Source organism: Phodopus roborovskii, unplaced genomic scaffold, assembly GCF_943737965.1.
Source record: "Phodopus roborovskii unplaced genomic scaffold, PHOROB, whole genome shotgun sequence".
NCBI classification, from domain to species: Eukaryota; Metazoa; Chordata; class Mammalia; order Rodentia; family Cricetidae; genus Phodopus; species Phodopus roborovskii.
This window is the reverse complement of record NW_026126461.1, coordinates 19,341,192-19,362,131: the sequence shown is the minus strand read 5'-3', so window position 1 is coordinate 19,362,131 and position 20,940 is coordinate 19,341,192. Positions and strand designations below refer to the sequence as shown.

At 42.7% G+C, this 20,940-nt stretch overlaps 1 protein-coding gene across 2 annotated transcripts in view; it reads right to left on the bottom strand.

Moving 5' to 3' along the window:
- Positions 1 to 20,940, bottom strand: part of Lpin2 (lipin 2) — a 59,211-nt gene that overhangs the window by 17,253 nt on the left and 21,018 nt on the right. For both annotated transcript variants that reach the window (XM_051190921.1, XM_051190920.1), the window contains exons 2-6: positions 17,088 to 17,288; positions 9,772 to 9,867; positions 6,334 to 6,632; positions 1,270 to 1,377; positions 364 to 487 (exon numbers count right to left, since the gene is read on the bottom strand). In XM_051190921.1, the coding sequence (XP_051046878.1) occupies positions 364 to 487; positions 1,270 to 1,377; positions 6,334 to 6,632; positions 9,772 to 9,867; positions 17,088 to 17,279 (819 nt within the window). In that variant the 5' untranslated portion in view covers positions 17,280 to 17,288. The remainder of the gene's footprint in view (positions 1 to 363; positions 488 to 1,269; positions 1,378 to 6,333; positions 6,633 to 9,771; positions 9,868 to 17,087; positions 17,289 to 20,940) is intronic.

The window sequence follows — 20,940 nt, the reverse complement described above, 5'->3', positions numbered from 1 at the left end:
TCCTCCCACCCATGCTGGGGACGCGACCTAATGTCCAGAGCACCAACTGGGCTATATCCTACCCTAACCTGAATGATTTATTTAAAATTTCTGTATGGAAACTCTAGTTTAAGTATCTTTAAATTTTTTCTTTATTAATTTGTAATCAACATTATTTGGTAGGTAGTAACACAAAAGATTGTATTCAGTTGTAAGTAAACGTACAGTGGAAATGTTATGAGAAATGTTTTTATTTACTTTTTTAGCCACAACAGGGCAAGGCCATCATTATACTCTGAGCTCAATAAGAAATTCCTTCCTTCATTTAATAGAAAGAAAGACTCTACCAGACATACCCTAGTCTTCCCAGTAAAGCCCCAGTACCTTGGTAGACTCTGGGAACCCGCCCCAAGTCCACTCCATGTGAGACTCAGATCTGAGCAGGCTCTCGGCTGGCTTCACCTCCAGCTCGGAATCACTCTTGGGACACAATGCCTGGGAATAAGTGCTGCAACAGACAAGAACAAGTACAAGCAGCCCACTGAGGGGACGCCAGTTATCCCCTGCACTCCAGCTCTTTGATGGAATAAAGACACCAGCTGTGATTATTAAGGACTTTCCTTCAAGGTCTCCCGTAGACACTTCACAGTATGATTTATCTGTTTGCTTCTAGCAGGAAACCAATGATACAGTCAATTTTGCATGACAGAAAACATATAGGAAGGTAGGATTTATAATCAGTCAATATGGACTGTAGAAATGGTTCAGGGGTAAAGGACTGGAGGACCTGGATTCAATTCCCAGGAACTGCTAATTCTCACCACCTGTAACTCTAACATCCCAGGGAATCCAACTTCCTCCTCTGCCTTCTGTAGGCACCAGGCATGCATACGGTGCATAGACATGTATGCACACAAAACATCTTTACACATAAAATACATACATTTAAAAGATCATATAAATCTGAAGGTTTGATCATAGAAGATAAGCAGTATGACCACACATTCTTTCACTGTATTATTTAATTGACACCAAAGAACTAGAATTGAGCAGTAGGTAAAGTAAATTCTATGTTGATCACTCAGACTTACTGGCAAACACCTTCAGAATAAGATTAAATTCAGGAACAAAATGGTTGTTGGAAACAGTTCACATTCATGTTAAATTTCACCTGATGTTTATTCTACTACTACACAAATGAAAACAGGTGTTACTATCAAAACTACAGAAAAGCTACTAATATGCACCATCCCCTTCCCTTGGGAAAACAGAAAATCCAAAGATGCTCACTTTTCTAACGGGGACCAATCTCCATCCGATAAGGGATAGTGGTCGCTGGAGTGGAAGAGCGGAGTCTCCTTACAGTCTTCCTCCTTTAAGGAAGCATTTGAAGATCCTCTACGAAAGGGAAAAACACAGGTACCAACAACATTCTTTACCAACAGAATTAAAGCCACATGGTTAGTATTATTTCTTGAAAAAAGCTAACATGAACAAGGAAGTCGTCACCAAGCCACTCACCACTACGGTAGCCACTAGCCATATGACAGAAAGACAGAGGACAAATGTCATTATCAATTTCTGACAGGCTGGGATGTGGCTCCGTGGTAGAGTGCCTGCCTGGCATTCATGAATGTTGGGCTCAACCAGTTCCCTCCCTACTAAGTTGATGTTAACAATATGGTTGTCTGCAACTTAGCACAGTATTACTGGGTGCCATTCATCCAGTTCTTCCAAATTTAAGGTGATAAAGTGCCATTGTAAATAGCAGGTAATCGAGGACCTGGTAGCTTAATATAATAATTTGTCCAAAGTAAAAAAGCTATGACTTTACTTTTTATCTTTAGGGAATTAATCAATGTCCTATCTACTTTTCAGTCAATATGAGGGTTGTATGACATAGCATATGGACATTGCTGAAAACATCTGAAAAGCATAAAGCACATTACTGCAAGTTTAAGAGCTTCTTATAGAACACTCAAGCTCTAACAGTGTGTTGAATGTACATTGTAACCATACCACTTAATTTGGGCAAGAGCAGAAAAAGAAAACTGCCTTTTGCTTCAGTATTACTTTCCTTGTAACATACATTTTACTTCTTTGACACAGACCTCCCATGTAGATATAAATCGCTTAAGATACATGAATGTATGTATCTTTTAAGATCTTCCTGCTAACTGAAGGTTTTCCACAATGGAACCTTCTTTCCCCTAGAGGACTACACAATCTCATTCAAGAGGAGAAAAACATACCTAAGGAAAGCAGATGCCAGAAAATAATCACTATTTAACAAACAAACAAAAAGGTAAGTTTTCCCTGAAGAGAGGGAAACTTGAGGCGGGAGAGATGGCTCAGCACCTGGGTTTGATTCCCAATGCTCACATTAGTTTCAGGGAAATGATGGAAATGATGCCCCTCTTCTGACCTCCATGGCCTCTAGGCATGCATGTGGTGCAGAGACACACATACAGACAAAATACCCATTCACACAAACTAAATGAGTGAAATTTAAAACAAAACAAAACAAGACAAGCAAAACACAAGGGGAAAAAAAAAAAAAACAAGCCAGGCACGGTGACATACACCTTTAACCCCAGCTCTGTGGGCTGGAGGTCAGCAGTCTTTATAGTGAGTTCCAGACCAGAGAGGGCATGGTGAAACCCTGTCTCAAAATAAAATAATCTGTAAATACAAATACTTGTAGATAGTACTCCAATTCTTTTAAAAGTGGAACAAATAGGAAATTAAACTCAGCTCAAATTACAGGCACTTGATGTATTTTAAACAAGGGGCTGCTAGGTTCCAAGACCAAAGATCATATGGTTACCAGCTACCCTTGGAGCAGTAATACTCAGTGGATGTCAGTACAGCCAGCGATCTGTACTCACAAGATGCTTCCTATATAGACCTCAGGACTCCAAGCAAAATGTGGCTTTGTTGCTGTGTGAGAATGAAGGAGAAGAAAGCAGGGACACTCTAGGACCCATGCCACCAACTGATGGAGTATGATGAACAGAGCCTCCCAGTCATAGCTGCTCGGGGGTGTTGGGGTGGAGGGGGTGGGGGGGTGGGGTGGGGTGGGGCAAGCCTTAGGCTCCCTGAGCTCAGCTCCCACATTCAACTTCATAAGGAAGACTACTTAGTGACTAAATGTTTCTTATCTGACGGCCTGGTCTTGGTTATTTTTGCTACTGTTGGCTGACTACTACAGTATTTCCAATAGCGGTATGGAAATGATGCTAAGTATTTGGGGTGTGTCTTGAAAGGGATATTTTTATAATATGTACTCAAAATCGTACTAGAATGTCATCCAATTAGAAAAGCCTCTTCCCTCAAAGGTTTGTAGTAAATGTAATGTCAAGTAAAAAGATAGCATAATTATGCATATTATAAAAGACTCCATAGTGATACAGTTATGTCATTGGTTAATATATTTACTATACTCTTAGTCATTATTTTTAGTGCATTCACTCTGTTTTATACACACCATTCCATCTACCAGTGTCCCTCATTGATGCCTGTTTGGCTGAACGGGTTGTCCCAAAGGTACTCTAGAGACAGTATTCGGGAAGATATTCATGTCTCTGGCATCATGCTCACCCCAGTGTAGACTACAAACAAGTGTGTGGGGTACTTCTGGGAAGCCTGAGAAATAGTGGCCCAGGGTTCACGTGGGCTAGGTAGGTCATTATGTCCAGCCCCAACAAGCTGCAGGAACATGTGCCTGGGGCTCTGTGCAGGGCCAAGAGTCCAAGTTCCCTGGCCACCAGAAGATTCATACCCAAATGAAGAAAAGCTTTACTACAGTTAATGTAGAATGTATGGTCAATGGCTGTGGATCAAATACATCCCCAACTGTGGTATACCTGAGCTTCTACTGTGTTTACTCTCACTAGCAAATCTTACATCTTTTTTTTTTTTTTTTTTTTTTTTAAGTCCATAATGAGGGACAGTTCCATACCATTTAGACTTGGGTTGGCCCCTCTACTGACCCATTTCTCAGAACATATCCCCATGGATCAGCAGCATGGAGCCAGAGCTCAGTTCTTTTACAGCTTTAGAAAGAAGCTCCTGATTGCCCAGATTCTGGTTCCACAACCCCAACTCTCACAGGTCCAGATGCCGCTGAGTTCACAATACAGCTTAAACTTTGACAGCCATCTAATTTCTGTCGGATGCATAATTGTACAGATTTTGTTCTAAGAAAATTTTAGGGGGAAAAAAGTTCTTTTTTCCCCTAAAGGTGGCATTCACAATTTACTAGTAACCCAAAGGAAAAGCAGGCCACTAAACCCTGAATGACAACAGAGGCCCAATCACATGTGCTGTGAAGCTTTCTTACCAAGCAAGTAGGTGCTGGCAACCATATCAGCTATCACCCCAATGGAGGCTGTGTGTGTGGTAGCAGTTCTTGTGTTGTGTGTTAGCAGAGGCTGTGTGTGTCCTAGAAATGTCATTTCCTGAGATAAAGCTGCATGTTGTTCAGGAATCTAAATTTTTGCTAATTATGTCAACAAGAGACACACACACACAAAGCGTTAGCAGAACTTTTAGGTTCTGGGGGGGGGAGCAAACCCATCACTTCAGGCCACTTTTAGTGGACCAAAAATTTGGGGTGCAAAAACATTTTCAGGACAAGGTACAGAAGGGGCCTTGTAAACTCATGTGTGGGAAATTCCCATGTGTAGAAATACGTTCCTTGTCCACTGAAACACTTGACTATAGATAGAACTTTAGAGAACTAGAAGACCAGAGAGGGTTTTTCTTCTGAAAGTAAACTGTCTTTGAGAGACAGAAGCAGAGCTCATAACTCACCTTTGCCGATGGTTTTAACACAAACCAAAGACATTCTACTCAGGATTTAAAATGGTTATCAGTATTTATGCTGTTCTGTGAGCCTAAAGTATTTCTCATTATTTCCATTTCTCATTATTTACTTTTAAAATGTGAGTGTTTTGCTTACACACGCGTCACTGTAACCACCTGTGTACCTGGTACCTACAGAGGCCATAATAAGACACAGGATCTCCTGGAACTGGAATTAGGGATGGTTGGGTACCACCACGTGGGTGGGAACCAAACCCCGGTCCCCTGCAAAAACAGGGGCCATCTTTCCAGCCTTTTAATTATGTTTATTTCTAACAGGAATTCTGAATTCTACCCAACAGTGTGAAAAGTAATAACCATGACAGTAAATGATTTAAGATAGAGGGAAAATGTTTGAATGCTAAAAAGTACAGCTACATGTACAATTTTATTCCAGGATTTATAACCCAGGGCTCAAAATCTTAAGAAATAAGTTAAAAAGTTTACTAAGAAGGAATTATGTTATTCCCCAAATAGTATAATTACAGTACACTATTTATTAATAGCAGGTTTTTCATGGTTTGATAGTTTTAAAAAGCTTAACAAATAACATAAAAGTTTATTCTGCGTAGTTTCTTTAACTGGAAAAGCTACCCTCCCTTCTTTTACTGCAAAAGTACTTCACTACCACAACTTCTGCAGACACAAGCGTGTCACCTCTTCCCAGCAGCTAAACTGAGGTAATTGAGGTACACGACTGGATCACGAGTCCTCCCACACTCAAAAAAAGGACACAGCATTCAGGATGCCTGCAGGCAGCAGCCTCCAAAAGCTGACAAGTGAGAGGCCAACCACCACCACACGCTGTCCTCTAGGGCTTGGGTAGCCACTCAAGACACACAGTGAAAAGTGGTATAGGTTTTGAGTATTTCGACTGGTATATAAGTGGTGATCAAAACTTCCACTTATGAGTTTGAGACCAACCCATGCTCCACAGGGAGACCCTGTAGAAGGAAGGGGAAGGAGAAAAAGAAGGGGGATAAGGAAGAGAATGGATAGGAAGGGGAAAAGAGAGGGGATGATGGGGAAGGGAGGGAGGGGAGAGGAGAGCAGAGAAGACAGGGAGTGGAGGGAAGGGAGAAGGGAAAGAAGGAGGGGGAGGGGGAGAGGGGGAGGGGAGGAGGAGAAGAGGTGGGCCAGGGAAAGATCCTAGGGTTGGAAAGCTACACAACTGGAACATAACGTTCTCACTTGAATCTGCTCACCCCAAGTAAATCACTAAGAGCTGACAATGTGATTTCTGAAGTTTACTCAGTGGACACGGGCACGCCTCCAGCCGGCTCCGAACAACATTTTGGAGCACCGGATACTCTAACAGTCAGGGGTAGTGTGGTGCTTCTTCACTGGGTCCCACACTTACAGATGGGTGCAGGGGTCAGACTCATAGCACACACCTTTAGGACAGCAGCCCCCAGATCCCTGAGCTCTACTGGGGCACACGGGCATGGCAGGCGCCTGCAGGAGCCCTGTGCAGTCTGGGAGCCTTACCTCGCCGTCTGGGCTCCCTTATCATCATCAGAACTCACGCCTACTTCACATACATCTTCTACAGCAGGAGAAGCTGCCTGCTCCTCCTTTCTTTCCTGTTTGTACTTCTTCCTCCTTCGTTTCTTCTTTTTCACAGAACTTGGAGTAAAAACTGTCTCTGTTTCCAGGGTGTGAGGAATATCTGAGCTTTGAGATGGCCTTTCATCCCCACTGGATTTCACCAAAGGGGTGTCAATATCCTTAAAGAACTGGTCTTCAGTAGGAATTGGTGACGTGGCAAGATAAGCAGGTAGTTTTTCCTTAAAGAACAAAAGATAAGTTACCTACAACAAACTAGATAGTTATCAAAACAATAATTAATTTCTCAGGTATACAACTTTTCACAGGGGTTGGAAGGCATAGTGTCTATGTTAAGAAAGTCACCTTGCTAGACTCAAATATGGGTTAGTTCATTCAGTATGTAACTGAGTGTATTTGCAGGAACTGCTTTGTCAGCTCAGCAGAACACGAAAGAGCTGCAATTAAATTCTGAGCCAATAAGCCAGGAGGTAGTGGCACACACCTTTAATCCCACCACTCAGGAGGCAGAGAAAGGCACATCTCTATGAGTTGGAGGCCAGCCTGGTCTACAGAGTGAGTTCCAGGACAGCCAGGGCTACACAGAGAAACCCAGCCTCAAAAAAACAAAAACAACAACAATCTAGGCCAATTAAAATATGTACAAAGAGCTATCAAAATGGCGGCGGCAGCTGAGTGTTACAAGGACCGGTAAGAACACGGTGAAGCAGAGGCCAAGGCCGAGGCCACAACTGACCAGGGCGGCAGGGCAGGTGGGTGGAGCCAGGAACTAGGAAGGATTTAGAGCCAAGTGGCCAAGTGAATGGAGGATGAGGAAAGTGATTATGACAGAGGCAACAGCCTACAATGAATGAAGAAAAGGTGGCCCAATATTTACAATAATTAAACTATTCAACTTAACCACGAACACATTAAATCTAGTGAACTTCTTAACCATTTGTTTCAATCGGGAAGGGGAGAGGTAGTCAAGCATAAATTAACTTCATAATTTAGAATGGTCATATTTTTGCACAATGGTTCAGGAAACAAGTGAGTTTCCATAACTGATACCCACTAAAATTTTAAACTTGGATTTGATAAGCATCCAGAAGCTGGAAGTTTTGTTTTCCAGGCTCATCACTAACACATAACTGTCATCGCATTGTCCGAATGCCTCTGAGTCACCCAGGTGAGTTTGATGTGCCCTGATTTCTAGACACTTCATTTAATAGTTTTGTTACTTATCAAGATGTCCTTGTACTTCTCTTCAAAGCTGTTTTGGTGTTCTGTAGTGTCTTCTTGTTATATTATAGAAGTACTTGAGGTGAGGCAGAACACATGAATGTCTACTCTGCTGGTTGGGTTTTGTCAATTTGGCACAAATCTGATGTATCTGGGAAGAGGGAATTCCAACTGAGGAACTGCCTCCATCAGACTGCTCTTTATTCAAGTCTGTGGGTGCTGTCTTGATTAATGAATCATTCACATAGGAGGGCCTGGCCCGGTTGTGGGCAGGTGGTCCTGGGTGCTATCGGAAAGTAAGCCAAGGAGGATCAAGCTAGTAAATAGAGATTCTCCATGGCCTCCGCTTTAGCTTCTGTCTCCAGGCTCTTGCTGGAGTTATGAAGTTAGCTGTAAGGTGAAATAAATTCACGACCTTGATCACAGCAATAGAAACATAATTGAGAAATCTATCAATAAGACAATGGTTGGATAACCCAGGCAAATCCACACCATGAAAACCGTGTGGCTGTCAAAGAGGGATTGTTTCAGGATTGATGACTGAGAAGGAATGATGACGATGGTCAAAAACATCAGATAAACAAAGAGGGCTTTTGTTAACTTTTAATCCCCTTTAAAAGCCGGGCAGTGGTGGCACACGCCTTTAATCCCAGCATTTGGGAGGCAGAAGCAGGTGGATCTCTATGAGTTTGACACCAGCTTGGTCTATAAAGCTGTCTAGAAACCCAGTCTCGGCAAAAAATAAAAAATAAAACAAAACCAAAAAAGCAGGTCTTTATCATTATTTTATTCATATTATATGCCATAGATTATTAATTCTAATATTTCTTGGATGAATTAGGACATTTTTTATGGCTATTTTTGTTTATTTGAAAGAGAGCCTTAGTATGTAGCTCTGGCTGTCCTAGCACTTACTATAGTGCAGAAAAAAATCTAGTCAATTTAGCCATACATGACAAAGAAAAAGTGACGCATGGCTGATGTTCTTCAAGCTAAAGCAGGCTTTAAATAGAATTGTTGGCAGGAGCCAAGCAAAGGACTATCAAGAACCCAGATCACTGTCTAACAGTGATAATCAGTGATACACGGCTTATACTTGATTTTCAGAAACACATCAAAAATATTTTACACTTGTGGTAGCCAATAATATTTATGATGCTTTACTCTGCCTTTCTGCCTTTATTTCGGATGAGGCGGAATTTTGTTTAAGTCATGTAAATGCAAACGAGGTAATAAACATCAGTCAGAGGTCCAGGAAAACACCTGGACGCGGTCACTGCGCAGGACGGACTGCTCCACAGGGCAAAAGCCCACCCTGCTGCTCTTCCCCAGCTTAAAAAAAAAAAAAAAAAAAAGTCAACATAAGCTCGATTTGCTATTGGTAATTTTTGCTGTCAAAAGATTTAATTTCTTAAGGAAAAAAGATACAGTGGTGCTTCTACAAAGCTTGACTATAACAAGGAGAGTTTGCTTTGTTCCAGCTCGGTTAGGTTTACTTGGGAGCACACAAGGCCATGGGACTTGTAGGACGCCGTAGACCTATTAATTTAACTTTCTCGAAATCATAATTCAGTGACTCTTAAGGTAATGGATATAATATTCCTAATCAAACAAAAGAATCATTTTTTTTAAACTTTATTATTTATGTGAGAGAGAGAAAGAGAAGGGAGGGTACTGTGTGCTGCGCAGCATCAGAGAACAACTTTGTGGAGAAGCTCTCTGCATCTTTATGTAGCTCTAGACACCAAACACAGGTAGTCAGGCAGGCCTGTATGGAATGTGCCTTTACCTGCTGAGCTCTCTGGCCTTGTAAACATGTCTTCCAAATGTAGAGGTCACATATGCACATACTCTCACACACACAGTCTCAGAGATATGCCTCAAGGCAGAACTTCTGAATGAATTCAAGATAAGCATAAGCTTTAGTGGACAGGAAGCAGGAAAGCCCTTTGATGCTAGATATTCTCCAAACCCTGAAGGTTGGTTGGTGTGAGCTGTTTTGGAAGTTTAGTTCAACATGTAACGAAAGCTTATTTAGTCAATAATAATAACTCACACAGTTATGGAAATAGCTGACCAGCTGTTCTGAGACATGTTGTAGAAGCCTGACACAAGGGGCTGTGACCTTTGAGAACTTACATATTCTTCTTCAGTCTCTTCTACAAAGAAGGCTTCTCCATTATCACCCAATTTCATATGAAGATCCACTGCATTGCCATTGATTTCTATATCAATCTAAGGAGCAAGCAAACATAATTCAGCAGAGTCTTTTATTTAGGCTAACCTAAATCAAAATTCTTGGCTCACAAGCTAAATTTGGCACTGGGTATCTAGAGATATAGCCCAGAGAAACACTGTTACTAGCTCCAGAGCCCACCCCTACAAGAAATAAACTTGGGTACTAGGAGACACAGACAGCCAGGGATTGCAAGAAAACATCTTCAGCGCATTTTAAAAATTTATTGCTTAATCTCTCAATTGTCTTTCCAGAGGATAGGGTCCTGCTAAGTAGCCTAACCTGATCTTGAACTCACAGCATTCTGCCTTAGATTTTTCAAGTGCCACAGTTACAGGTCTGAACCATTATGCCTATCTTAACCTGCCAAGTATTTCAAAATGGGAGAAATATTAACAAACATTTCTGTGCTTTCCAAGTTATAGCATAAGCAGGGCTTGTCTCACAGGATTCAAACATTCAATCGTTTCAGTAACCCTCATGTTGAGCTGTGAGTGAATCCCCTGCTAGCATTTTCATCCCAGGTCACTATGCAACAACAGACATAGTCAGTTCAGCCACAGAGCAACGACTGGGGGGGGGGTATGTGGCTACAGATATCTAACTTTTGTATGTGTGTGTGTATATGTATGTATATCTTTGTGTATGTACGTGTGCATATGTACATGTGCGTGCATGGAGGTCAGAGATCAACCTCAGGCTGAGTCCTTAGGCTATTCACCTTTTCTGAGACAGGGTGCCTCTCACTGGGACCAGGGGCTTAGGTCCCAGTGAGAGGATTAGGGTAGGCTGGGGGTGGGGGGCAGAAAGCCCTACAGATCTGCTTGTCTGTCTTCCCAGAACTGATACAACTAGCGCATGTTACCATGCCCAGTACTTATGTGGGTCTGGGAATCAAACTGGGGCCGACATGGTTGAAAAGCAAGCACTTTACTGACTGAACCATCCCTCCAGACCTCATGTAACATTTTATAAAACGGACAATTCAAGGAGGAAATTATTGGCCAAGATACAAAAAATACACAAAAAACTGATAATGTTCTAAGGAAATTCAGCTTTCCCCAGGGTGTCACCTAGTGAATTGGTCTACATCCCTCATCAAGGAAACTTCTTGCCACAGATGGGGACCACCACAGAAACCAAACCTCCCAAATGCAGAGCTGTGGAGCCCAGTCCCAGTGCATACACAAATCTGCGCTCAGGTAACCCTGCAGAAGAGGGGCAGGGCGGATCAGGGAGTCTGCTGTCTGCTTCCTGGGGATGTCAGAGGAGACACCTATAGAGCCTCCCCAACTTAATATGAGCGGAACAAAGATAACATTATACAGACCAAGTGGACTATACGTATGCATTTCAGAACACACGAACACACGAACACACAAACACACACACACACACACACACACACACACACACACACACACACACACGGGGGGGGGTCCCCTCATTTACCAGCTGAGACATCCTAGAAGTAATGATACCATAGTAGTAATGAAAAAAACCTGTATCCAGATCATTGCTTTTAAATACTAATTTAGTTAAAAGAAACCAGAGCTCTAAGGTTGAAGCAGGGAAGCAGATTTTCCTAGACTAGCATATGGAAGGAGGGAAAAAAAAATGGGCCAATTTGAGCAACTAAAATTGTAAGGATATGGGGAAACCTATATTGTAAAACTAATAGCTATGAATTCACATGGGCAGAAACTGTATAACTGAATAATTAAATAATTAAATAGATGAGAACAAAGATAGTCCTTTGCATGCTAAAATTTATGGGAAACAATAATATTTGCATAGCAAGCCTAATGGGGGTGGGGGAGGAAATCAAACTTTCTCCTACAAGTGGATCCATGGTGGAAAACCTCTAACAGACACCATGAATGAAGGGATTCAAAGGTTCTATCAACAGTAATACAGCATGCAGTACAGATGATGGGCACTCGTTAGCAAGAGAGAGCATCGTTCTGGATTCTTATTTCAAAGGTCAAATGTCAAATTCAAAACTGAGGGACGATCTACACAGTGACTCCTGTATTCCTTACCAGACAGCCACAGGGAAGGGCTGGGGAACATTGAGGATGGGCACTGGAACAGAAAGCAGACAGCCCTAAGGAACTCATAGACTCTGGATAATGTCTCTGGTTGACAGCATATGCCAATATAAATTTCTGGTTTTAGCAAAAGTCCAAGGGCCATATAAAATGCTAACATTAAGGAGAAGAAATTAGACAAAGGAATTGTTTTATTTATTTCTGAATACTGGAGGAGGGCAGAGACCATGGTGCCCATGTGCAGGTTTGAGAACAACTTTCTGGAGCTGACTTTTTCTGCCACCAACTTCCAAGGACCTACCTTAGGCCATCACACTTGGACCATTCTCACCACAAAAAAGTTTTTCTGAATTATACTTATGACTTTCCTGGAGGTCAAAAACTAACTAAAAAAAAGACATCAATCGATAGCACTTGGGAGGCAGAGGCATGTGGATCTCTGTGGGTTTGAGGCTAGCCTGGTTCAGTGTTGTGAAGTTAGACCCATCTCAAAACCCAAACAATAAATAAATGAAAGTTGATCAGCATGACACATGGGGTTCATAGGGTTCATAATTCCAGCACCAGCAGAATGAAGAAGGAAGAAAGTAAATTTGAAGGTAGCCTGGATGATACACAGAGATCCTGGCCAACGTGTACCACATAGTGAGACCCTGTTTCAAACATACAAACAAGGTAATAAAATTTCTTAACAAAAACATGGGGGACCATCAGAGACTAGAGGAGACCAAGTTGACAGGGCAATGGAATGTTTCTTATCCTGAATGTAGAAATAGTTTTTGCATGGTATAAATACATGCTTGAAGAATTTATCGTATGCTTATTAAAAACAAATAAAAAAAGGTTAAGTATCATATACAGTTAATAATACACTAATCACCCTGCACAAACATTCCTTTTACGTTTTAGAGGAAATGACCACATTTGCATGCACACACCAAATTTCTGTGTGTGTGTATGTGAGCTTGTGTGCTTGTGTGTACACACACACTAATGAACCTTTGTGAAAAGGCCTGAGGTTGATCTTGCCTGTCTTTCTTGATTTCTCTACACTTTATATACTGAAGGAATATTTCTTTGGAACTTAGGGCACACTTTGTTTAGTATACCTAGACAGCATGCTCCAGGGATCAAGATTTTCCTCCAGTATGCTGGGTTACAAGTGGGCCATCCATCACTGTGTTTAGCAAGCACTTTTACCAACCGACTCACCCAGTGCAACGTTTGGTCAGCTTTCTTGATGTTTTATATCACTGAGAATGCTCACTGCCAAGAAACTAAGGAGAACTATGACTCCTGGGGCCCTTGCAGCCTAGCAGCTTCCACCACAAGTACAGAAGAATGATTACTAACTTAAACTATTTTAGGAGCAGTTGAAGAACAGCTCAGCAGTTGGATTCCCAGCACCTACATCAGACCACACACAACTGCCTGTAACTGTAGCTCCAAGCTGACACCTTTTTCTGGCCTCCTCAGGCAGCCACACTCACAAGGCACATAAGTAGACACACATATAGACACATATACACATTAAAACTAAAAAAACAAATAAAGGTAAACAAAAAAGTATTTATTTAAATAAAATTACTAATATCATCATACATTCACACTGCTATCCCTTCACATTTTTCATTTTTAGATGTGTCAATTTAACCCAATGGAGATAGGGAAATGAAATACTTCTTTAAGATTCAAAATCAAAGTCTAAATTGCTTACCCATCATCTTAGAAAAATTAACACTTCATAACCATTATCTTATCTTTGAAACACATTAATCTATATACTGGCTTATTTTACCCTCTTGATTTATATAAAGGAAGTCTTTTCTCTCCAAAAATTTAAATGCACATTAGGTGCCAATACCAAGTACACCTACAAGAACTCCTTTGGGATGGGGGGAGTATCCATGTGCTCTTGTGTGTGGGTGTATGCATGTACATGGTTCCCAGTTGGTGGGTTGTTTAGGAAGGATTGGGAGGTGGGGCCTTGTTGATGGAGGTATGTCACTGTGTCACTGGGGGTGGGGTGGGGGTGGGGGTAGGCTTTGGGGTTTCAAAAGTCATGCCAGGACTCTCTGACTCCAAGTTGGGGGCAAGAATGTCAGATCTCAGCTCCAGGCCTGCCAGCCTCAACGATCCCAGCCATGATAGTCATGGACTCACCCTCTGAAAATGCTCCCCTAACTGAATGCTCTCTTCTTGATGGTGTCTCTTCATGGCAATGAACAGTGACTAAGACAAGCACCCAGGCAGAACAAGTGTTTCCCAAGGTTACTATTTGAGAGAGGACTGATAGTTCAAATCCCAGTAAAGCTGTCTTCTAAAAATCACACTCATCCCTCCCAGAGTCCTATTTCCTAGACTGTAGTTGTTAAAATGGAAAAGATACCCACAGATAAGGGGTTAATGAATGCCTGGTTTGGCATGCACTCTGCAGGGGGCTGTCCATCCTTACTTCAGACTGTGCGTCTCAAGTGCATTCTTGTGGAGGTGAGTCTGTGGTTTAATCCAGCACGTTCCATTCCCAGCTGCAGTACCAGGCCTGTGATGGGTGTGACCCAAGTGGGAAAGCAGAATTCTGAGAGCCTTTAAAACCTTCCTAAACCAGCACTGACTGGAGCAGAAGCCCCTGGACCTTGGCATGTCTGTGCATGAGAACAGGAGGCCAGCTCTTATCACCCATGTTGGAGACAGTCCCAAGACACTGGGATTTTACTATGGTAAGTGACCATGATATCAACTTTGTCACAGATCAACAAAAAGTTTACTTTCTAAAATTAAACTCCCAAGTTGTAAGATATACTAGAAGTACTGGTGTTCCATCAAACATGAACACATCATGGAAAATAACTGTTTCTCTAGACAGTACTTTTATGATTTCAGGTACATTTCTCAGGTGTCACCATGTTTGAAAATTTAGAGTCAGTTTAAATATAAACAGCTGATCCTAATCCAAAAGACTTGAGACAAGAGGTTCATACAAGCAACTACTAGTGCATGTTAAATCAGACATGGCTTAAGTTTACCTGCCATAAGGCGGCAGTGTTTTGGTTAGTAAAATGGATAGATTCTCCCCTATATACCCTTTGAGATTCTGGGATATGAAGGAAGGAACAGGAAAGATTATTTTTTCTTTTCTTGTGCCGTGTAGTATGATCCTAAGAGTACTGGGGTTTTGACAAGATACTTAACTTAGCCTGGGCATCCAATAGTTATCAGTTGACGGAATGAACTGTGTGGCCTGCCCATCTACAAGGCTTGCAGAGAAGGCCCCTATCAGTCCCCATCACCTACAGGAGGTAAGTGTTCACACACACCTGCTGCAGCTCTGTTCCAAAAGGAGGAGTCACCCTACCAGTTAGAAACCTGGTTCAGGGTGTGGTTGGGGAGGACTTATTGGGAAGACCCCCAAAGAAACTGTACAAATGTACCCTTGAACACCTAATGAGAAACTGCAGGGTATAGATGGTTTGAGTCCCTCCAAAACAGCTCCAATCTGAAAGTACTTATAGTGTCACTATAAAAAATAAAATAAGTCAGTGGTTAATCCCAGCAAGAGGGAAGCAGAGGCAAGAGGTCTCTGTGAGTTTGAGGTCAGCCTGGTCTACAGAGTGAGTTCCAGGACAGCCAGGGATACACAGAGAAACAAAACTACAAAGGAAACAAACACCAAGGCCCTAACTATGTATGGGCAAGGCTGATCTCGAGTGGGGGCTGCGAAGTGAACAAGCAGAATTATGGCTGCTTTTGTGCTTTCTCTAAAGGTGATCATGCAAAGGCTAGTCTGCAAAATCTGGTGGAGAATGATTCTGTAACACTTACAAAAGAGGGAAGAAAAGGCTAGTTTGGGGAAACCCATTTCCTTTCCCTTTCAGAAAAATCGAAACTTAAACAGAGGGAAATTTGTACACACACACACACACACACACACACACACACACACACACACACACAAATAACAAAAAGCTCAGCACTCTTAACTCATACATGCTGGTCTTTAACACACACACACACACACACACACACACACACACACACACACACACACGCCAGGAAGTGGAGCAGTGCCCTCACAGAGCTCCAAAGTCTTAGAAAGAGGGGCTGGCATTATCCAGGTAGATAATGTGGGCATGAAAAGTTGCCAACTACATGCTCTGCAAGGTTTTATTAATTAACCTAGTTTTAAAACTTCCCACACACACTTCAAAAACCTCCCTATTGCTCAATACTCAAGGGAGGGAAAGGATATTTAAAAAAAAAAAAAAAAAACCCAAACACCACACTCCCCCCCCCCAATAAAAGCAAAGAGGAAAAACACAGTCAACCAGGTAAAAGTTTCCTTTAAACAAATATGATGATGTACACCTGACTACATGAGCTTAGTCTACTTAGTCATAATCAGTTTAACGACATCCATCCTTCCTTCCTTCCTTCCTTCCTTCCCTCCCTCCCTCCCTCCCTCCCTCCCTCCCTCCCTACCACCGGTTCTCATGTATCTCAGGCTGGCCTCAAGTCTGCTTTGTGGCTGAGTGGAGGATGGCCCTGGCCTTCTGGTCCTTTTGCCTGTGTGTCCTCAGTGCTTAGATTCTGGGCAGTGGCCACCACGTCTACTCATGCAGTGACAGTGATGGAGCCCATGGCTTTGTGCATCCATGCACATATTATATATCTGAGCATAGAGCTCTCTAGCCTGTATGATTCTATTTTTAGAGCACCTATTTTTTTTTATTAAGATTTTAAAGCATGCATGTGAACCACAGGGCACATGTGGGGAGGGGTCAGAGAATAACTTTCCATCACGCTCTCTCGTTCCACCTGTGGGACGAGAATTGATGGCAAAGGTTTTAACTCACTGAGTCATCCTGCTGGCCCTATACTATTTTAAAGTGCTGTCTTAAGTAAGGGAAAATTTATTTTTCAAAGTAAGCCTAACTTCCTTGTTTGTAACTATCTCCAGTTTTGTTCTGAGTTTCAACATGTAGGGTTTATCTTCATAATCTCGGTTTCTTTTTCATTTGGAGAAACTTCCTGTAATAAATAGTCTTGTGAATTCAGCAGTCACTTCTCAAAGCAGTTCAGTTGAAAGAGCAAGAGTGGCGGTGAGCTCACCATGCCGACCTGTGCACTGACTACGTTCCCACCTTAACCCAGGCTCTGCCCTGACTCACCACTTTCTCCTTGGACCGCAGGACTCCCAGTTTCCCGAAGCGCACGTGGAAAGGTGAGCACTGATAGGTGCCATCCTGCTGCCGCACAACGACCACATCGATGCACCCAGACAGGGTGGCTTGGTTAATGCCCTTGTAGAGCTCCTTTACAGTGACGAGCACTTGCCCAGCCAGCTGGCCCACATAATTCATGGTTTGAGACTGAAGAAACAAAGAAAGAAAGATGTCAGCACTGAATTTGCCAATTAATACACACACATACACACAAACACACACACACACACACATTTTAATTACACATAGGCTCTTGTTTGCTATTCAGAGCCCATTTCTCTGCTGCTGCTGCTGCTGCGTTCACATCTCTACACAAGGACTACAGCGAAGCCTGGGAGGCTGCCTCTAGGTGGGGCCTGAGGCTGTGGAAGTTCCACTTCCTTTTACAGCCCCGGGGTGGGGCGGCTACTAACTCCATCTCCCTCCACAGCAGCTCAGGGCCTGTAGAAAATCAACTAAAAAACCCAACAGCCACAGAGGCACTCCTGCCAAGGTGGTTTGGAATTTACTGACTCCACTCTGATCATAGCTGCCAAGCAGAAAAGGCCCAGGGATGACAGACTCATCTTCTCAAAGAAAACAAGGGATGCAAGTGATAGGTAAGATGTTAGGGTTCAGATACAAGCTTCATCAAAAAACTCCAGTGAACTGCCCCAGGACTAACACATGCCAACACTACTTTCTAGGGAAGCCCCTCAGTATCTCAACGCAATGGGGCATACGCTGTGTCTCACCATATTCAGAGCACAAAAGGCCTTTTAGTTTGTTCCTCAGCCTCAACTCACTACTCAAATCTGGATCACTAGGGCCCTATAATGTGAAGGCGGGGAGGCGCACCTAAACTTGGCTTTACCTCCCACCCTTTCTCCCACTGGAAAACCCAGCCCACACAGAGACAAACCCTTTAGCCCTCAGGCTGTCAGCTGTCACTGCAGCGGTTGAGTACACCATCACTCAGCCAAACCCATGGGAGTCCTTCTCCTGGGTGTAGGATCAGAGGAACCCTCCAGTTCTAGGCTAGTCCACAAGTCAATTTTTATCAGACTTCAAGAGTGACGAGTACAAGTTATTAACCGTGCACACAGTGGTCTCTTTAAACCAGCACTGGAGTTACCCTGAGTTCAAAGTTCCATCTCTGCAAAATTCTAGAGAGACATTCTGTGTTGTCAGGTAAATCCTAGGTAGAATAGGGACAAAATGCGGATCCCTTGAGAAAATGAAAGGGCCCTGCCAGTTCCCGTCCACACATAGCTGATGACCCTACACTCCAGAGACAAAAGTGCCCAGGGCAGCACAGATGCTAACGGTCTACACTGAGATGACTATAACCAGGGCAAGTTGCTTGGCAGCCTGAGACATACAATCCTGATCATTCTCTTGGGTATTTATGTAGCCAAGGCTTCAAATTGCTCATACCAAAGAGCTGGCTTCGAACAATGAACAGCAGGAACCAAACTTACTACAATCTCCTAAAGTAGAGTCCTGCATGTTATAATTATGAAACAATTACAGACTGGTAACTTTGCTTTTAGGATGACTGAACTGGCTTTGATAGAAGGACAGTTTAAACATTCAACAAATACTCAATTTCTGAAGTTTTTATTTTTTGAGACAGGGTCTCACTGTGTAGTCCTGGCTGGTCTGAAACTCAAGAGGTAGACTAGGCTGCTTTTGAGCTCACAGAGATCTGTCTTCCCCTGCCTCCTGAATGCTGGGATTAAAGGCTGTGCCACCAAACCTGACTAATCTCTCCCCCCGAGGCCTCATTCTGTACCCCAAGTTGGCCTACAACTCAAAGCCAAATAAAATCCTACTTTAGGAACATGTCACTGTATCTGATAATAATTACTTCTTGAATAAATAAAGGAAAAAAAATAAAATGACCAACCAATAAATAAACTAAAACCAACCAACAAGCAAAGTATCTCATTGTCTTTCTTTCTTTCATTGTTCGTTTAAGATGGTCTCACCGTGTGGCCCTGGCTGGTCTGGAATTCACTGTGAGGACCCTGCTGGCCTTGACTCACAGAGATCTACTGGCCTCTGCCTCCTGGTTTCCACCAGGCCTGGCTCATTTTATTTTTAAAAATTTGCCTTTCTAGATTGGGAGTTCAAGGACAGCCTGAACTATCTCCAAAACACCAAATAAATAAAACGAATTAACAAACTGTCTTTCTACTGTGAGATCAGTGTAGAGTTCTAAGAAAGGTTAAAGCTGCATCCAACGCAGCCTTACCCTCTACTTGGGATACACCAGCAAAATATCACAACCAGTACCTTCCTCTTAGTCTCTAACAACCATAAATAGGTTCTCTATTTCTGAAAAGACTGTCACTTTAGGAAGGATGCCATATAAACAGCATCATAAAGTATGTACCCTTTTAGGACTGCCTCTTTCCCTCATACTTTTTTCTGTAGACTTACTCAGATGGCTGGATCAATAACTCATTCCATTTTACCGCTACATGTACTTCATGGCATAGACTTACCATAAAACAACAGCAACATCAAACTCTTTACTTGTTGAAAGCCAGGTACCTGCAGTCTCTGGCTATTACAAATACGGGCATAGTTATACAGGGTCTGTGTGAATGTGGATTTTACATTGCAGGATAATTGCCTAGGAGGATCACTGAGTACAACTGTTCAGTGGCAAACCAAGTGCAGTGCAGGCTTAGCTGTTTTGGAGTACTTTCCAGGATCACGCTACCATTTTACAATGCCACCAGCAATGGGAGGTGAGGGGTGAAATTATCCTGTGTCCTCACACAACGTGGCATTACTGTTTACTTTAACTATGACAATACATAGTGACTGCATTTCTGTAACAGCTAATGATGCTGGACATTCTTCTTATGCACTGCTCTGCCGCATGGCGTCTGCTTACAGCCTGACAGAGTCCTTGTCTCAGAGGGAAAGGAAATGCAGACCTCTGTTCTCACTTCTGTGGTCAAACACTATCTCCAAAACCAACACCGAGGAGAAACGCGTGTGGAGGTAGTGCACCGTACCCCTTCTTTTACCAGGAAATGTTCCTCTGCCACCTAGCACCTAGCACACTGAGTTTCCCCGTTCTTTAAGTCACTCACACATGTTCACAACGTTGCTGTTTTTCCTATTGCAGCTTATTAGCTAGGCGGCACAGAGTCAGTATTACATGGCTGACTGAGGGTGGCAATGCTAAAATGAATATTGTTACAATTTGTTAAAAAAAAAACCCACTGAAAATGGCATTTTTAAAACATCTCCATTCAGCCATAAACTACCCTCTTCTAAATGTGTAACAAGCTTACATCAACTACAGCATACAGTCCATAATAAAGTGTAACAACGTCTATTCAGGATCATTTTAATTACTGTGGTTAAGAGATGTGCTGTTATACATAAAAAAAATCTATTGTGCAAAAGCTAGTTGCTAAATGTCCAAAAGTACAGGCTGGTCAGGGGAAGATGAGCAGAGCTGTAACATTTCTCCACAGCAGAGCCATGGCAGCCTCGCTGGGGAAACCCTCCCCTGCTGGAGAAGCTTCATTGCACCTGCAGCAGGGAAACCTTTCCTGGAGCTGGGGAAACTCTTCCCCACCAGAGCACAGCTGTAACACTTCTGTTGGGATAGCTTTCCGTTCCCAGCTGCAGGTACTCTGGGGCTTCTAACTGCCAGGGTACCTTTCCCTTCAGAGCTAAGTACTGACAGTTTCATGGTGTAAGGGTGTGTTGTGTTTGTTTCTCCTTCCCTGCCTAATGCACCTGACTGGTTTAATAAAGAACTAGGCAGGAGGAGGGTAGGTGGGGCTGGCAG